This window comes from Thermobia domestica, chromosome 1 (assembly GCF_964235325.1).
Source record: "Thermobia domestica chromosome 1, izTheDome1.hap1.1, whole genome shotgun sequence".
In the NCBI taxonomy this organism is placed as follows: Eukaryota; Metazoa; Arthropoda; class Insecta; order Zygentoma; family Lepismatidae; genus Thermobia; species Thermobia domestica.
The window spans coordinates 321,901,840-321,920,210 of record NC_137454.1 but is presented as its reverse complement, the minus strand read 5'-3'; the positions used below and the strand labels follow the sequence as shown (position 1 = coordinate 321,920,210).

At 34.7% G+C, this 18,371-nt stretch overlaps 1 protein-coding gene across 2 annotated transcripts in view; it reads right to left on the bottom strand.

The window, feature by feature from the left end:
* Positions 1-18,371, bottom strand: part of LOC145662865 (eukaryotic translation initiation factor 2 subunit 3, Y-linked) — a 132,709-nt gene that overhangs the window by 73,027 nt on the left and 41,311 nt on the right. Inside the window, exon 4 of one of the 2 annotated variants that reach the window (XM_081728809.1) lies at positions 9,951-13,469. The exons of the other annotated variant lie outside the window; for it this stretch is intronic. Coding sequence (XP_081584935.1) covers positions 11,851-13,469 — 1,619 coding nt within the window. The 3' untranslated portion in view covers positions 9,951-11,850. Of the gene's footprint in view, positions 1-9,950; positions 13,470-18,371 lie in introns of those variants that run through there. 2 annotated transcript variants of the gene reach the window in all.

Sequence of the window (18,371 nt, the reverse complement as noted above, 5' to 3'; positions counted from 1 at the left end):
AAAACACGTCGAGGGTCCGGTGCATAGAACTTTTTATTCTTTTGTGTGGCTGTGTAATTGTTTCCAAAACTTTCGTATAGTGTATAAATTTGGATGCCCAATAATTATACATCATGAACTGCACATCCAAATTTATGGTCTACAAGAAAAGATTTAGAAAGGTTATTACTTCATTCCATAGCATTTTGTACGTACCACCTGCCTTACTTTCTACATTTTTTGATATTTTTCATTGCCTTTAAGTTATTCACTAAAATATTCAAAAATTAAAAAAAAAAAAAAAAAAAAAAAAAAAGAAAGAAATATGAACACATTTCTGGCTATTGTGAACATGAAAATACGGTTTTTATTGGTCATATAAACGTATATTGGTACCATATTTTAGCTTCAGGTTATATTTGGTCTTAACGTGATATAAAATCATACTTTTAGATGTATTTTAGACGAGTTTCACGTATTTTTCAGAAAAAAATTTGTCAGTATTGGCATCGAGAAGACGATCATTCTGCTCTTCCCTTATGGGGTTACCAATGTGCTATAGTCTGTGCATCAGTTTTGCCCTTATTTATTCAACGCAAAATAACTGTAAATTTAAGAGACTGCTACACTCAGGCATTTATTGAACCGTACAACCACTTTTAGAAAAAAAAAATCTATTCTAACTTGAAATCTCTATATTCATTCCACTTCCATACAATCTGAATTATAAAAACGTATACACGTTCTTCGTCTTTTTCAAATAATTTAAATCATATATATATATATATATATATATATATATATATATATATATATATATATATATATTTTGTATGTGATTATTTTTTTTTCGCAAACCGCACTGTTACGAAATTCTTGAGGTGAAAGAACATGCACTTTTCTCCAGTGATAAAAAATGGGTTGGTTGGTTGAACGTCCTCTTTATAGCACAGGTTATACGAAATGTGGACCTATAACAGGAAATCTGTACACTCTCACCGGTCTTCTGAACAAAGCTGAGAGCGCTAATCACTAATTATAGAAACCCGTGTGTATTGGTATTCCTTGGAGAAACAAAGAAATAGGTTTCACTTAAACCAGCGGTTCTCAAACTCTGTGGTCCGCACATAAGTGGTCCCCAGATGTATTCTTGTGGTTCTTAGATTAAATATTAATCCAAAAGACAGAAAAAATAAAATTCAAATGAAATAGTTTATAACCTATAACTGTAAATCTCAAACTGTTATAGATTATACAAATTCTAATAGTTTAAGTAGATGTATTAAAAAATAATGTTCATAGCCTTCAATTATTTTTAAAACAACTATGTTTATTTTTCTATCAATATGAATATAAAATTAGGATAATTTTAATTAATAATGTTGTAAAATTTATATGCTGACACACAAACATTATAAACTTCCCTTCAAAGGAAGCAAAAGTAGGATGGTCCGTAGAGGATTTTTAACACTTGAAAGAAGTTTGAGAAACGCTGATGCAAAACCTTTACTTCATGTTTAAACAAGAAATAACTTCACTTTGAATATACTTGCAGTTTTTTTTATATATAATTTTTTCTGTACTTTGTTCCAAATACACAATTTTTCTGTAGGTATACCAAATATATTGCACTAATGCCAATAATGCTCTAACACACAATAAATTTCCTCTACATTCAACTAGTATCTGGCGGAGGCGGGAAGGATTGCAAAAATAGTGAAATTTACAGCTGTATCAATTTTCTTCACTCACTCACACTCACACACTCTCTCTCTCACACACACACAAAACTAACTTACGAAATGTATTAATTTGAGAATTTGCCACTCAAGCTACGCTCTAAGAAATCAGCTTCGTGCAAGTACATATTCCGTGGGCCAATTTTCCTACTTGTTCGGGGGTCACTGCTGAGCCGAATGACATCTTGACATCAAGTACCCACGTGAAAGGCTATTGCAGCTACTTATAATCTTCAATTAAAATATTTCTTCGTCCATAAATAAAATCTACACTCGGAACAAAATTAAAAGTGAAAATCTGCGTTCTATATGTCGTCGTACAAATGTGAAAGCTACTTGCTGACTCGCAGAAACAATGGCTGTTTTCGAAAATAAATTAGGAAAAATTTGGTCGAGATAGACGATGGAACGGTGAATGGAGAAAGTTACAAAATTTCGAACCTCATAATACGTACTAGTCAACAAATATCGTATAGATAGTAAGGGCAAGAAGTTAAGACGGATGTGAGACGTCATTTGCATGGGAAATAGACACTGTGTACGGTGTTCTAATTGAGAAATTTACATTGAGGGGAGTCTAGGATTAGCCAAGGTGAAATGGTATATAAAACGGGATCTTGGAAAGAAAATTGATCGTTGAGCACACCCTACCGATTCAATGGTGAATTTTGAGGTGTGGAGCGATGAGTCTTAAGATTAAGCCATAGTTATTTCATATGTTCAGAAAACTGCAAATCCTCGAGATGGCAAACAATAAGTCTTCTAACCATGAAGTACGCCAACATTGAAGGACATGTTATGAAGACGCTTGTAAGAAAAAAAAAAAAGTTAAAATACCCCACAAATGTTTCTACGCAACTCTCGTACAACGTTTCTATTTTCCAAACTTATATAATAACTCTTCTATTACATTATTTGCTCTCCCGCTTGTTTCTCAATTACTTTATTTTTACATAATACCAGCCACCAATTAATAGACAAGTGGGAGATTGGATTTAGAAACCTTCCTCATTCCTACCCCAGTGATCAATTTTCTTTTTCCACTCTGCCACATCTAAACAGGAGCAATATTAACAATTCAAACTCAACTGAAGTCGAACTACATTACGTGACAGGAGGAGGTAGAACAGTAGGTGGCTCCCTTGTGTTGAGTTATAGCCTTATATTTTCGCTTCCGGTCGAATAGTGTAGTTCAAATAAATATGTAAGCAGAATTACTGCATGTTTGATTTGATTACAACGATTTCTATTTAAAACATCTAAATTTAAGATGCACACTGAACTATGAGATAAATTTCAAGTTCCTCTAAACTCAACGAATTGAAATTTTACATCCGACTGAAGAGGCATTTAAAAATTACTTTCACCGATGAAAGAAGTGTGTATAAGCTTTTAAATATTGGCATTAGAGGAAGCAGAATATGATGAATACCCACTGATCAAAATGTAGTGTCTCATATTTGAATTGAGACCAATCATTGGCTGTATGATTCTTAGTACTTAATTGCAGAGTACTAGGGAATACTTTTGAAAATTGTTTAATTGTGTCCCATTTTATTTGGTGCATGATAATGACAAAGTGTTCTCCACTGGAAACTGTATTCAGACCGCGCGAACCAAAACCAGTATAGTAATTGTTTTCCTACTTGAGAACCTTTTCTACTACTAACTTACACGTGAAGAAGTTGTGTAAGCCACTGTTTTACAAACATCGATTCGAAGCTATTACTGACCGGTTGACTCAACTTCATTTCAATTGATAACATATACTTCATATACGTTGATTTGCATGAAAAGCAATATTAGAAAATAGTCATTTAACAATACAACTTGCTAACTTCCTCATTTACTAATCTTTAAAAAATTGATATACCTATTTTATGCGCGAAATCAACTCAGAAAACAGCAGGCCGAAAACCAGCAACTTTCAATTAGTGTGTCGTAACAAAGTTAGGGCATTACGGAATTATAATGCACTGTTTATAGAAAAGTTTATTACTTATATGTTTCAAAACATCAATAATAACTATCTCTTCGTTATTTGATAGTCAAAGAGTTCCAGTTCCGTAAGTAACGTTTCACAACTAATCTTTTAATATTTAATGTCAAAATAATAAATTTTATAACAATGAATATATATATGACGGTTAAAGAATTTAAACTCTGTTATAACAACATTTATATATATGTCTGTATTTTCATTAATTTCGATCGTGTCTGAAGAAGGATATGCTAGATATCCGAAAGTTACAAATTATAATTTAAAATAAAGTAAAGTTTTAAGCTTTGGTCAGTGTCTCTTTTGTTAAAACAATTAATCCAAAGCCATGAATAATCTTACTATTAATGTCAAAAGTTAAATTTTTTGGGTGTGCCGTAGGATTTTTAATTACAGTGCCAAAAAAGTGAAAAGGGTTTTAAAACAATGTATTAGACTATGCAAAGCGCAAGAAAGAAAATTTCAACACTTCTCGAATTTCTAGAACAAAATACATAGTAAATGAATTTTCAAGTTGATAGGCCTTGATTATTTCAATCCGCAGGTTCTGATCCACTAACACTAAATACAAATAATTTCAGCATAGTATGTTGAAATTGCTAGGTTGCAATTTATTCACTGATTCCTCCTCCGAACGCAAGACTTGGTAATGAATATATCGGTATTATATATATTACCTATCCGTTTTAAGTACTGATCATTAATATGACAAATAAGTCGAGAGCAATGCCATGAGAGTTAGTCCTAGTACAATACGAAACAATAAAAGAAGTTTACAAATTTAATTTCTGTATGCCTGTCATTTAGCGGAAGGATTATGTAGTTCCGAATTCGCTTTCTGATATGGTACAATATTTTCGGGTTGATCTAGCATTATGGAGCAACTTAACTGAAAATAGTCTAAATTAATTGGTAATGATCCAAGGCCGTTATTTGAAGTACGACAATTCTTCCAATATTCCTAATATATAAGTAATCAACAATGAAAAACGTGTAACAACTTACATTGACTGAGAAAGCAAGAAATAATTGTATTGGAAGTCTCTGCTTTTTTGGCAGGCCAAAGCTTTAACGGACTTAAGTATCAAATTTATCTGAATTCCCTGAACTTTTGAGACACTACAACGCTTGCTGTACGACTTACTTTTAAATTATTTTATATATCTTCTTAACCATGGTGTACGGCAGCATTTTTTAAAACCATTTTTATTTTTTGCCACACTGTGTAATTTAAAATCCTACGGCACATCTACAAATATATAACTTTTTTCCATAGCTACTACTAAGTTAATTTGTGTTTTTGAGCATAAAGAAACATACGGAACTGTGATTGCTTGACTATCAAAAAAAAAAAGTTACTATCGTTTTAATAGATATAAATAATAGATGTTTCTACAGAGCGTGCATTGTATTTCGTAAATCCTGACATTCTCCCGATACATCGCTTAAAAACTGACTGCTGTAGGTTGATTACTGTACTTCTGTAATTATTAAAGTGCAATATTTAAGGTACAAATATACACACTTACTAATAAACTTCCTTACCTTTCCAGGTGCTCCCACGCACATCAGTTTTCAATGATTTCGAACGCAGAATGTCTTATTTCCTCGGCATTTTTGAGATATGCTGTTTTTACATCTTCATGATTAGCAAATATTCACACTAATTGAAACATTATACACACTTTCCAGATTAAGAAATTGTAAATTATAAATAAAATGTAATTTCTATTTTTACGTCGCACGATTATGCCCTTTAGGCGAAAGAAGAAAATAACGAAACTGACTGATCATGAAACAACTGATGAAATGAAAAATGTAAGAAGTAAAGCGAGAACCTATAGAAAACCCACAGATACGATGTTGTCCACCACGAACTCACGTGGCCGGGGATCGAACCAAGGATCCCCGCACCAGAGGTGAGAAATACCACTCCAGCGTTCCCCTGTACGTGGTTTCTGTATTTGCATCTTGAGTTCACTGTTCTTATTCAATATCACCTAGTCGGCAAGGGTAATTTTAGTGATTGCCTACGTTCAAAGTTACTGGAAACTGGTATCATCGTTGAAGCACTTAGGATGGTAAGAAATTTACCTTTAACTGCTATTTCCTGTGTTCGAATTCTTAGTTGTACCAAAGCATTTATGATGGAAAAGTAATTATTTATCTGTGCACATCATAGAAACCTCTCCAAGATTTTTTTGTAAATTATCACTTCTTACACTTCAAGTAACGTATTTACGTAACCCAATATGTCCATGGTCATACTGTGTGTCCATGAAAAATATACACTCAGGAATGTGTTTAAATACTCAATGCTTAAATTTTCAATGGGAACCTCCAGCTTCATCAGCAGTTTATTTATTTACACACTGCTTTTAATTGCATCTCAAGGCTTCCATCTTATAATGAAACAAAGATTGTGTGGTACAAAAAGTTTACTATAACATTCTAAAAACAAAATACATTGAACCATACCATGATGGATGGTTTTTAGTAATTAAAATAGCTTCGAATACACAAATGTTCCTGTTTCAATCACTTATTGGGGCTATGAAAACCATGAGAAGATTATGATTAAAACAGCAGTATGTGTCTAGGTAAATAATTAAGCCGCTGACTAAGGAGGGAATTCTCATTGAAAATTTCGAGATTAGTTAAATATTTAGATGCATTCCTACGTTAATAGTTATAGTCATGCGTTAATTTAGTTCCTTCAGTAACACACTATTTTATTACGAGAAAATAAAATTTTTCCTACGAATCGTTATCATTACAAATGGTTCTGTCCAATTTTATTGATACGTTCTGTATCAAACTGATTTCCGCTAAGCACCAAAGGCATTCAGTGAATTCTCTACTGTAACTGACTGAGGACTCGAATGCAAAGATTTTTTTTAAAGTCCATTAAGCAGGAAAAATCCACTCAACTGCAATTCTGATTTGCCTTAAAAATTATTTTATATTTCATACAAGACTCATGGTCTCATGAAGGAACTTTCACGATGTCTCATACCTTCGTGCTGAGAGCGAACCACGATATGGTTTATATAAAAAAAATATAAAAATAAATAAATAAAAAAACGAACTATATTCGCACTTAAGTTTCCTGAGGTTTTATAAACAATGTTTTGAACGTGCCCTACTGTAATATCACGTTTTCTTGTTTACATAAGCAAGTAAAGAGAACTACACTGAATCCCAATGTTGAGTAGAACATGTAGAGAAATGAAATGTAAACCACCCGAGGTAGATTTTTTAAGTCTTCTTTTATCCTTATTATACGTGGAACACGCAACGCATATTGATTGGTAAATTTTAAAATCGTAGTGTGGAACTCCTCTTATGACGTAACAAAGCATGCTTGCTTGTGACTTCCGTGTCAAAGGCGTACACGTTTCGAAAGATGCCTAAGCACGACTATAGCCCAGCACCACGGCTACATTAGTATGTGGAATGCACAGCTTAACGTGATTCCAGCCACCCAAGGCGAGACCACGCATACACAAAGTACAAGCGCTACGCATTCGGCTACTTGGAAACTCTTACGAATACATCACAAGGACAGAATGTAGAAACGCTGGAAGAATCGGAACAATATTCCTCTACCTTCCACGCCATATTAAAAGTTTTAGTTAATATTGTGTTAAAATCTTGGTCCTTACAACCTGAAGGTGACACGAATACTGATTAAAATACTACACACAAATAACATGTCTAAAATACTCTCCATTTTATTTCAATTCAAGACCCTCATAGTAGTCAATTGTCAGATATTTCAGGAGTATTAATTCTAGACAATGCTGTTTTTAATAGAGGAAAACTGACTTCCGTAATTGCTGACTACCGAATAGCTGGACACCCTGCCCGTGACAGATTCTGTTTTAATGGTTAGTAATCTTCGATCCTGTCCACTTTCAACTGACTCTGAAAAAGCTTTCGCTACTATTCGACTTGGAAAATTAGGTTTAATTTAATTTAGTAGGTTTGAACAGAAAATGCTATAATTAGAAATACTTATCTTTGATTTCATATTTTAGAGATGTTTTAATGTGATCGTTTATACTCCTTCTCACTTACAATTATATACGGTAGAGGTTTATATTATGCACATTTAAGATAAGATTTTAGAAGAATGTTTATTTTGTAGATATGTATATTAGTATCGTGTATCTAAACTTTGGAAGATATTATGGGAGAGTTAATTATAGTAATATGGTGGTTGAGCAAACGAAGCTAAGAACCTCAAATCCAAAAGCTACGAACAATCAATATTTTTAACGATTTCAAGTCGGGTGTATTTCTGAAGTTTTATATTATTTTATTAACTACTCAACATGGATGTAGAAAGACATTTTGTATTTACACTATCAATAAAAGCCATTATGACTTAACAGTGGTCACTTTTGAAATAGCAAATACGGAACATACTAATATAACAGACAAAATCATGCGACTATTTAAGATTTGCGCCAATGAATTATTAAAATAGATTGAACATTTTAATTCCGTAGAATCTCTATAAAGAGAGGTGAGGATTTTGAGGCATTTTTGTACAAATTTTCGCAATACTGTTCTTTTATCACTTCGGAATCTTACGATATTCTTGATCGCGCAGCATGCTAATGTACCTCGGCTCAAATTGGAGCTATGCCTTTACAACTGTTACCAAACTTACCGATTTGAACAGCAATAGGAGCGAAGTCAATATACAGGATGTTGCAAAATGAATATCGGTGTTTTAAGGCTTTATAGTATTTATTATATTTAACTTACAATTATAAATAATAACATCAAATGAAAGAACAACTCAGTTTTGTACACACGCACTGTTTCCTCTGCCTCTCGTTAAAAAGCGCTAATAGCAAAGACTGCCAACTAGTGAGCAGAAAGCTTTTTGTTTTTTTTTACATTTTGCACACTGAATCTGTAGTCACAGAGCAATCGTCTGTGTGGACAATTTTAAGGAAACTCTTAAAACTACATTTGCAGTTGCTGTAAGTTCTACTGACTACTGTTTACGTGCCAAATTTAAAAATGAAATGATGTTGCATGATGAAGATTTTCTGGATCGTGTCGTCTTCAGTGATGAATCCACATTTCACCTAAGTTACGATGTGAACACTCAATGTTCGCATCTGGGGGTCAGCAAATCTCCATGAGATGGTACAGTTGCAACAAGACCCATAAATTGAATGTGTTTTGTACCATATCCTGGCAGAAAGTTTATGGGCCTTTCTCCCCTATCGACTCGATGTCTGCCGTGTGCCGAATGGTGCTCACATTGAACATTTGTAGCAAAAACTGAGTTGCATTTTCATTTGATGTATTATTTATACTTGTACGTTAAATACTACAAAATTTAAAAAACTTATATTCATTTTGAAACGCTCTGTATTTATAATCAAGGTATATGTAAAGTATCATTCCACTGTAGCATCAGTTAAATAAAGATGGTTTGAGGTAGAAAAAAATGTAACCGTCAGGAAAGGAACAGCTATAAATAACGACAGTAGCAACCACGTCTTTCCCCCTGCCTATTACGAGAAAGTGAACGGTTCTATTTAAAACGATATGATATATATATATATATATATATATATATATACAGCCAAGTAACGTATGTATAATAGTAATAAACTCTGATTATACAAAGCTTTGTAATGTACTCTGATTTTTAAGTAAACAAAACTGATAGAATAACAGTTCCTTAATCACATGTAAACATATATTGGAGATAATTCATTACAGCGAACATTAAATAAAAACGACAATTTACGTAAAGTATTTTGTACTCTTCCTTCAACTTATCAAAGTAACAACAACAATTTCCATAAGACATACATTTAAGTTGAATTAGTAGTAACAATTATCTAATCCATCGTAATTTAGATCTTTTCGTTGTTGACTGGCACGACTTTGAAATGCCTGTTCTTTCGCGATTTTAATACTGCGTGACTGAAGAGTCCAAGGGAGAACTTTCATAGTCCATTCCACATCGACTTTAATATTAGAACTATCCAGTATATATATATCTCAAAAAGAAACCATACAGTGGGTAATAAGAGAAAGAACATATCCAAAAAAGCAAATAATATTTCTAATAGTTTTTAAGTGAATGAAGTTCACAAACTTCGTTGTGGATGGTTTTCTTTCAGTGATTACCTTTTCCTTAGAATTTCCACCTTTCACTATTCATGTCAATTTTATTTCATACACACTATGATGAGGAATTAAAGAATCTGTTTCTTTAAAAAAAAAAGTTTAAAATTACTTTTATTAATAAAACGGTTGTCCAAAATTTTGTACATGTTTCTAACATCATTTTCACTTATATACGTCACAACCGAAGGTCAGTCCTTTGCATTATTATGAGAATTATTTTCATCACCTATTCTGACTCGATATTTTATATACATATAAATGTCAAAATATACAATGTGTATATATATACGACGTATATTAGAAAAGTAATGACAATACTGAGCACGAACCGATAACGCTGCTGCCTCCACTTTCACACAGCAGTTAACCCTTGCCGTTGACTTGCTCCAGTTGCTACACGATTATTGAAAGCGTCTGAAGTAGTGTTTGGAGATGCGTTGCGAAAATGGACCAGCAAAAGTTTGAATAATGCTGCACAATCAAATGTTGAATAAAGCTTGGCGAATTCGCTACTGTGACCTACGAAAAATTACAAAGGGTTTAATGGAAAACATTTCCTATCCAGGGCACAACTGTCCAAGTCCTTTTTTAGAAGGTCGAGAACAAATATAAGGCGAACTTCATACGGGAAGGCCTTCAACCTTAAAAAAGGATGACATGTGGAAAGAGTGAAGTCCTGTGAGGTCAAATCATCTACTGACGGTGAGAATGACCAGTAGTGATTTAAATTTGAACGTGTTCACCGTTCATCAAATTTTAACAGGAACTGAAGTAACAAAAGTGTAAGCCAACACGATTCCAAAATACCATATATCACATGGCAGTTTCCAGGAATGAACGTTTGGGAGAAAAAAAGAATTCCTGTGATTCCTCAGCCCAACATTGGATGGCTCTCAGTTCCTGTGGCTTCGTTTTATCATCTTGCTCAAAAGTCACTTGAAAGGGACCCATTTTGGTACTTTCGATAATATTCAGAAGAACGTAACTGACGAATTAGGGGTACCAGCAAAAGGCTTCCTTGCATTGCTACGAAGAATGGAAACGTCTCCATTGCTGTGCACTTTCCAAGAGGATTATTTTGAACGGGATAACCTTTATTTGTAAAGGTAACAGAATTCATCGTTAACAGAAAATCAATCTCATTACTTTTCTAATATATCTCGTATGTACACACATACTCATTTTCTCTGTAATATTTCAGTTTTTAACTGTTGAGTTCAATAATTAGTAATTTATATCCAAAACGTACTATTCATTTAATATTTCACTTACGTTCATTACCTTGCTTTTAAATATTGAGTGAGAATTGAATGATCGATAATGATTCAAGATAGCCTAAGTACATGTGTAAATGACAGATCAATTTCATAAATAACATAACATGTTTATGCATTTCACCCAACCTTCTACATTGGCCTGAGTACAAATACATCGTTAAATTATATATATATAATTATATATAGATAGATTTCTTAACTTTAAACTTATGAATGATTAACAGCTGATCAGCATTTACAACAACTAAAAATTATTAAATTATGCTTACTTTTAATTCAGGACATTAAAGCATTAAAAGTACCTGAACACTCTATTTTGTAATTTCAAAGGAGAAATGCAATATTTCCGTATAAATTAGCTATTCAGTGATAATGCAACCAAGTGCAATATTACAAATAATTTGAGCCTAAATTGTTATTTCAAGAAAATGATCCAAACCACTAATCCCTACACACTTTTCAGTTCTACCAAATATTGAAAGCTTCAAAACAAGACCTTCTCTCCTTTGGCACATTTTATGACGATTGGTATAAAAACACACCACGCAAACATACGCAGCCATGATCAGGTACCTTTAAGTGTTTTAGATCACTTCAAGGACACAGAATGCTAGTAAGTTTACTCAACACTGGTAAAAAAAATACGAATAATGGCAGTGACAACAAGCTAAGTTTCTCCTTCGTACAATGATTAAAACAAGTATTTCCTACACGATGCTGAATTGCATTTACATAAAATTCTGCCCTTAGGAGCAGCATCATCATCTGTACCTTCAGGTTGAACAGAAAGCCTAAGACGGGTACTGTCAGGCACAGTCCCACCTTTTAACGACTGAGACATATAATCAAAGGTTATTTCTTCCCCTCTCTTAATATCACGGGACGCGAAAAGAGCCAGTTTAGGTAGATTAGGCTCTAAGCAATTCATCCATACAGCAAAGACAAATAGATTTGGGTCACATGAATGATTAATAAAATGAGCAATATTTCCATAGTGTGCTGCATCAACAGTATACGGGAACTGTTCCTCCTCGTTGTAATCCAAATCAAACAAATACGTTCTCCCCTCAGCATCATATACTTCGCCTCTTCGTTCAGCTTCTTCATTTGATATGACTTCACCGACATACTCACAAATAAATGTTCCCTTCTTAACACTTTCCAAAGCCTTCACGCCCCAACCGCACCCATTATTTGTGCGGAAAATACACAATTTAACCATCTGACCCTTTTGCACTACCCTGTTTAAACAGTCCGAGCCGCATTTACATCGTTTGTTGCATTCATAAATCGGAGTTCCCCACGGAACACGAAGTCTTCTGTACTTATTATATGCAAATATGCTTCCTGACTGCCTACCGCAACATAAATTTGAACCACTATCACACGTTTCACACTCACATCCGATTGGAGGATCATCAGGTATCGTAATACCTGCACCCGGTATGTAATCATTTATATATATAAAAGTTGGAGGCGGACCTTCGAGATCTACCTTGTTCTCCACAGAGAGGGGTGCAACTCCCTTCGAGATGAGATTCATTTCAAACTCCCACTCACGCAATTTTACCTTCTGTTCTTTCCGTTTATTATGAAGTTCAATTATTAATAGATCTTCTTTCAGTTGAGTAATGGCTGTTTGCGTTCTACTCCCTTTTGTCTTGTTAATATAGTTGATCATTTTCTGACGGACGCTCGATTCGCTTGGTACTGTGTACTTCAAATATCCATTTGAAACACGTAACTTCTCCATAAGCTTTTCTAAATTCTCCTTCAGAGGTTGCACAAATTCCTGCCTCAAATCATTAATTCTAAAATCAATAAATTGCCCTCTCGGAGAGTTAGGATCCGGAGGAACCAAAACTCTGCGGCTCTTATTCTTCGAACTCTGTCTTTTCTTAAAGAAATCTACAAGAAGCTCTTGGCAGTGAATAAGATTTTGTGGTGGTTCCCAAGTGTTGGACGCATTGTCCCAACCCCGCCACTTAACTAGGTAATAGTCCTCCCCATTTTCTCGTACATAATCCAAAATCTTTTCCACTTCATAAAACCCATCATCGGAGTTCTCACTAGAACTACTTCCTGAATCAGAGTCACAATTGTCCGAAAGTCGCCTTCGTTTATTTCTCTCACCATTCTCCTCAACTTTTCTTCCGGTCTCTTTTGTTGGCAATCTACTTATCTGCTTCGCTTCATCCTTCTCTTGGTCCACTCCATTCGTAGCTGCACTTGATGAATAAGCGTCAGGCAGTCCGCTTCCTCCCATGGGGGCCTCATCTGCAAGGCCGGGAGCTTCTTCTCCTTCTGGTCCTGCAATGTAAAAGCTCCTGTTTTCTTCATACTGGTCTGACAAGGATGATCACAATCATAATAAAATATTTGTTACACTGTAGAATTATTTTGAATATATATTAATATATATTTGATTTTGATCATCACCCGCGTGACATTAAGAAAAAATATGGTTCTAATACATTTTACAATTATCCTCATAATAGTAACAAATAAAGCTGTTTTATTACTTAAAATCTACCGAAACTGATTTTAAAATGATGGAATCAAATATTTTGTTTCTTTTTAACCTTTTAACGAAGACAAAAGACAAACTAAGATTAGACGCTTAATACGATGCATGCTCTGTATTAAGGTAGTCATTAATTTGAAAAGGTGAAGGTCAAGAAACTAGTTTGTTGACAAGTTCCTTTGCATACACTTTTGAAGACAAGTTCCTTTGCATACACTTTTGAAAAATAAGGAATTGATTCATCCAAAATAAAGTTTCATTCATTCTGCTGTATGGAATGAGAATGTGGGAGGAAACAGGAGACCCTGAAACATGATGTTGCCAATTATAAACGTACTTAGTCTGTGATTGGACCCATGATCCCGAACACCTGAGTCGTCGAGTCCCTTTGTCTCCAACGAGATTGAACAGACTATGAATCCCATGATGTTAGAGCTCAGTGGTACGTAAACCAAGAAAAGTTGCCTGTATGTTTGTTACCTCATCGAAGGTTCGAATGGTGCAAAATCCGGGCAACATGTTAGTTTCCCAGCCAAGTTGAATAATGGAATTATAGGTAACTTCAGCAACATGAGGTTTCGCTTAACCTGAAGCAAAATCACACTTCTGCCATTCACAAGCACTGGCTTCACTATCTTTAATTTTTCAAGCATACGTTACAATTGTTGTGAGTACATAATTGTATAGTCAAATAGCCAATTATATTGTTCAGGTGATAACAGTTATGCACGATATGTCAAACAGTCCACCGAACACAGCATAAACTTCTCTATGCAATAGTGGTTCTCTTTTTCAGGAAGTGGATTCGTATGCAACCAACAAATGATGGCGTCTTGGGTATAGTTGAGAACCTACTCTTCAGCACAAATCAGCACTATCGAGAAACGAACTCTTCCCCTGACAACAAAGATACAGCAACCTGCACGTGTCGCATTCTCAGTGCAGCTAACTAACGAGAAATCCATCGTTTTATCTATTGTATAGTTTTATATATATATATATATATAATTAGTAGAGCCGTTAGCGAAAGATTTTTGCATTGCAACTGAATGCTTCCTTCAATGTTTCGAATGTCTGCCCATTATCAGCTTTAACAGCTACCGTTAAGTGCCTCTATAGTTTGTAGCATCCTGAAGAAATTCATCGTAGACTTTTAAGTTAAACCACGATTGATATACATATTAACGTCTGAGGAAGATAACCGTTACGTTATGGAAACTGTTACGATATATTTTAATTTTTAATGAAGTACATACTCTGGTCAGAAAAATATTAATTATTATTTAGAAAGTGTATATTTCTTTCACCCGTGGTTGATTTTTGCTCTTAAGCAAGACCAATTTTAAACCACGAAATTCACCACCAGAAAAATGCCATGACGGGCAACAACCACACAGCCGCGCTCGATTATACGGTGTACCTTCACGACTATCTATTATTTCCTTTCTGAAGAATCAAAATGAACTATGATATATTTTAATTTGTTCTTTGCTCTTGAAATTAAATATCTACACGGTCACTGACTAGTAAAAGAAAAAGCATGGTACATTATAGCCCTATAAATCATTCTATAATAGAATTAATCATTCTGTAGATAAACAAATGTTTATCTACTTTATCCAATAAAAGTAAACAAACACCAATATTTAAAGCTAGAATTCTTAGTGTGCAATAAATGAAGAACAGTTATGTGAAATCAAATCAATCCGTTCCGAAATTTCACATAATCTTTACTGCAATAATGATGTGAAAAAGCTGCATCTTTTTCCTTCTATTACAACTATTCAAAATACCACAGAATCCTAATATCGCACAATATGATTGGTATAAATCCGGAAACTACACACCATGAGTAAAAGATTAGCAGCAGTTTAAGGAAGGAAGTACTTTGTATAAAGAATGAAATAATAATAATAATGATGATAAATAGACAAACGATTCAATGTCCTAGCGCCTCATGATCAACGACAGATATAAGATGGAAACCGTGAAATTAAGTATCAGAAAGCTAAGCAGGGTAGTGACTAAGAAGGGCCATGACGCTTAAAAGCCCACCATGAAAAGAAAATTGTTCATCAACTTTAGCAAACCATTATTATAATTACACACAGGCCTTACAACAATTCATCAACCGTCTCAGTCAGTCATTTTCTTATGGCTCAATTAATGTTAACATGTTCCTCCATGTATTTCTGTTCTTCTTGTTAATCAAATTTAAGTTGAATATATATATAAGTGTGAATTCCAAATAAGACAGCATATTAACTCGGGAGCCAATGGTCTGCACAACATTAATATTTCATATCAGTACTAGGTTCAAAGCTAACAGCTACGCTAAGTTTTAGTGAAAATAGTTTCATCGATCGTCGTACGACATAATATCTATTCTTGTGATTGATTTTTTTAGAAAACTCAATTTAATGACGATTAAAAAGTCAAAAATATGGACAAAGAGAAAAAATAATTTTAAATTATATCCCGCACTATCATCTTTTCTAAGTTCCACGGAATCACAAGTTACAGAAACAATAACAACATTAGTTCTTATTTTTTAGCGTCCCTTTTTAGCACAGAGGCTATATGAAACATGGATCCACAGTTAAACCCGAACCACTGTAATACGTACAGGCACGAGTTTTTCGCACAAAGAATTGGAAACTTTCGCGTTTCGTTTTTCAATTTCGCTTTTTGTCGCATTTTCCAAATAAAGTTACGTATTTTGTCGCTCTAGTGGAAAAGATTTTCCCTGACATTTTTTACAGCTGTTCCTTTTATTCATAATCACTACAGAAATAAACCAGTAATTACCTAAAAACAAAATACACTGAATATTTCACTTACAGAAAATTATATTTCTTTATTCAAGCTGAAGGAAAATCAGTAAGTAAATATACTGTAAGTAGGAAAGTTTGCGATGGTCATATCTAACGCACAACATGTCCTCTATAGCCGTGTCCGAATCACTCAAAATGCACCGTACATGCCATGTTCTACTGTTGTCAGCGGAAAACTGGCGTTTTAATTAATGAAAACGCATTTTTAAAATTTCGCGTTATTTTGCGAATCGTTAGAAATTTTGCTCAAAACTGCCAACTTCGCGTTTTATCGCGGAACGGAAACCAATGAAAATACATATAGAATATCATAATACGTCAAGAAACTGAAAACTACTTAATTCTGACGCATTTCGTTTTATCGCGCATTGCGAAAAACGCGTGCCTCTAGTAATACGTTCAAATTGCAATGCCCCCACCCCGGGAATCGAATCCAGGATCACATGCACTAAAGACACGATCCGACAAAATCAGTTGAGAGGGTAGTGACTTGTTAGTGACTTCCTCAGATTGTACTCCGTTCTCTGAAAACAATCTGAAACTTTAGATACTAACCTAAGTAGAAACCCAGAAGTGGTACACAGGAAATAGAGAATTTTAATAAAACATTTCTTTCTAAATATTTACGATTCTCTTCAATCCTGGAAACAGATAATGGACAGTGTCATAATGACATATAGTATACACGACAGAAAGACATTACGAAAGATTCATGAAAACAGGCTACAAGCCTTTGGTATTAATAATAATATAAAAAAATATTTGGAGGAAGCGTTCGCAAAAATGGGAGAGAAACAATACTGAAAATAATTTTAGAAAGGGAGAGTGCGTGAAGACTGAGAAGAAATCGTATTCTGAAAGACGGTAGGATCACAAAAGCTGCAACTACTGGATCGTATTATAAAAGGAAACTTCAATACGGCAAGTTGTCAACAACAACAACAATCCATTCAGACACGTTACTGAAGACTCAAACATTAACTCCATTTACATACATCGAAGCTCAAAATGATTTTTAATATCTTGGACCTTGTTTCTTCCTAGTGTTAGTGACTATTTCATTATATGAAGATTTGCCGAAGCCAGAAAAAAATTACTTGAAACTCGGATAACTACATACGGGAAAAAATATTCTATAAATCACGCCTTGCAATATATACAAAGGTAACCAAGGATGTTCTGTCGCTTTTTGTGGAGGTCTGTGTCCCACTGGCCCTCACACCATGAGTTGAATGCGAATGGAGATAAGGCGAAGGTCAGTTGTTGGTGTGGGTATAGCCAACGTACTACCTGGTTGTGGCAGTTCAGTTACACCGAGAACTTGCATAAGGACAGAGTAAACATGGGACCTCCACACAGCGTTAAAAGCGCGTGTATGCTGTAGGAGTTCAAATTAGGGTCAAACCCCGCTGCAGCGGGACGGAAGATATGCCAGGCCTTTGGTGAGGGTGTCGTGACTACGCGGACAGTGTAGCAGTGGTTTAACAAGTTTAAGGACGGTGACGAAACACTCCCCACGTGCCGAATGAAGATCTTCAGGCAGCAATCGAGGCTAATAGTGGCCAGAAATGTGAGGAACTAGGACTACAATTCAGCGTGAGTGGAGCAACCATTCGGCATCACCTCCATCAACTTGCGAAGCACTACAAGTTAGGTCGATGGGTCCCACATGATTTGACTGGGCCAGAACGCAACGCGAGCAGACACCTGTGTTTCTTTGCTGTCTCGTCTGAGGAAGGAGCCATTTCTAGACAGGGTGTTGACATGTGATGAGAAGTGGGTCCTGTAATAAACTCCACGGCGCCGTCATCATTGGTTAGCATTCCATGAACCGGTTCCAAAACAACCGAAACA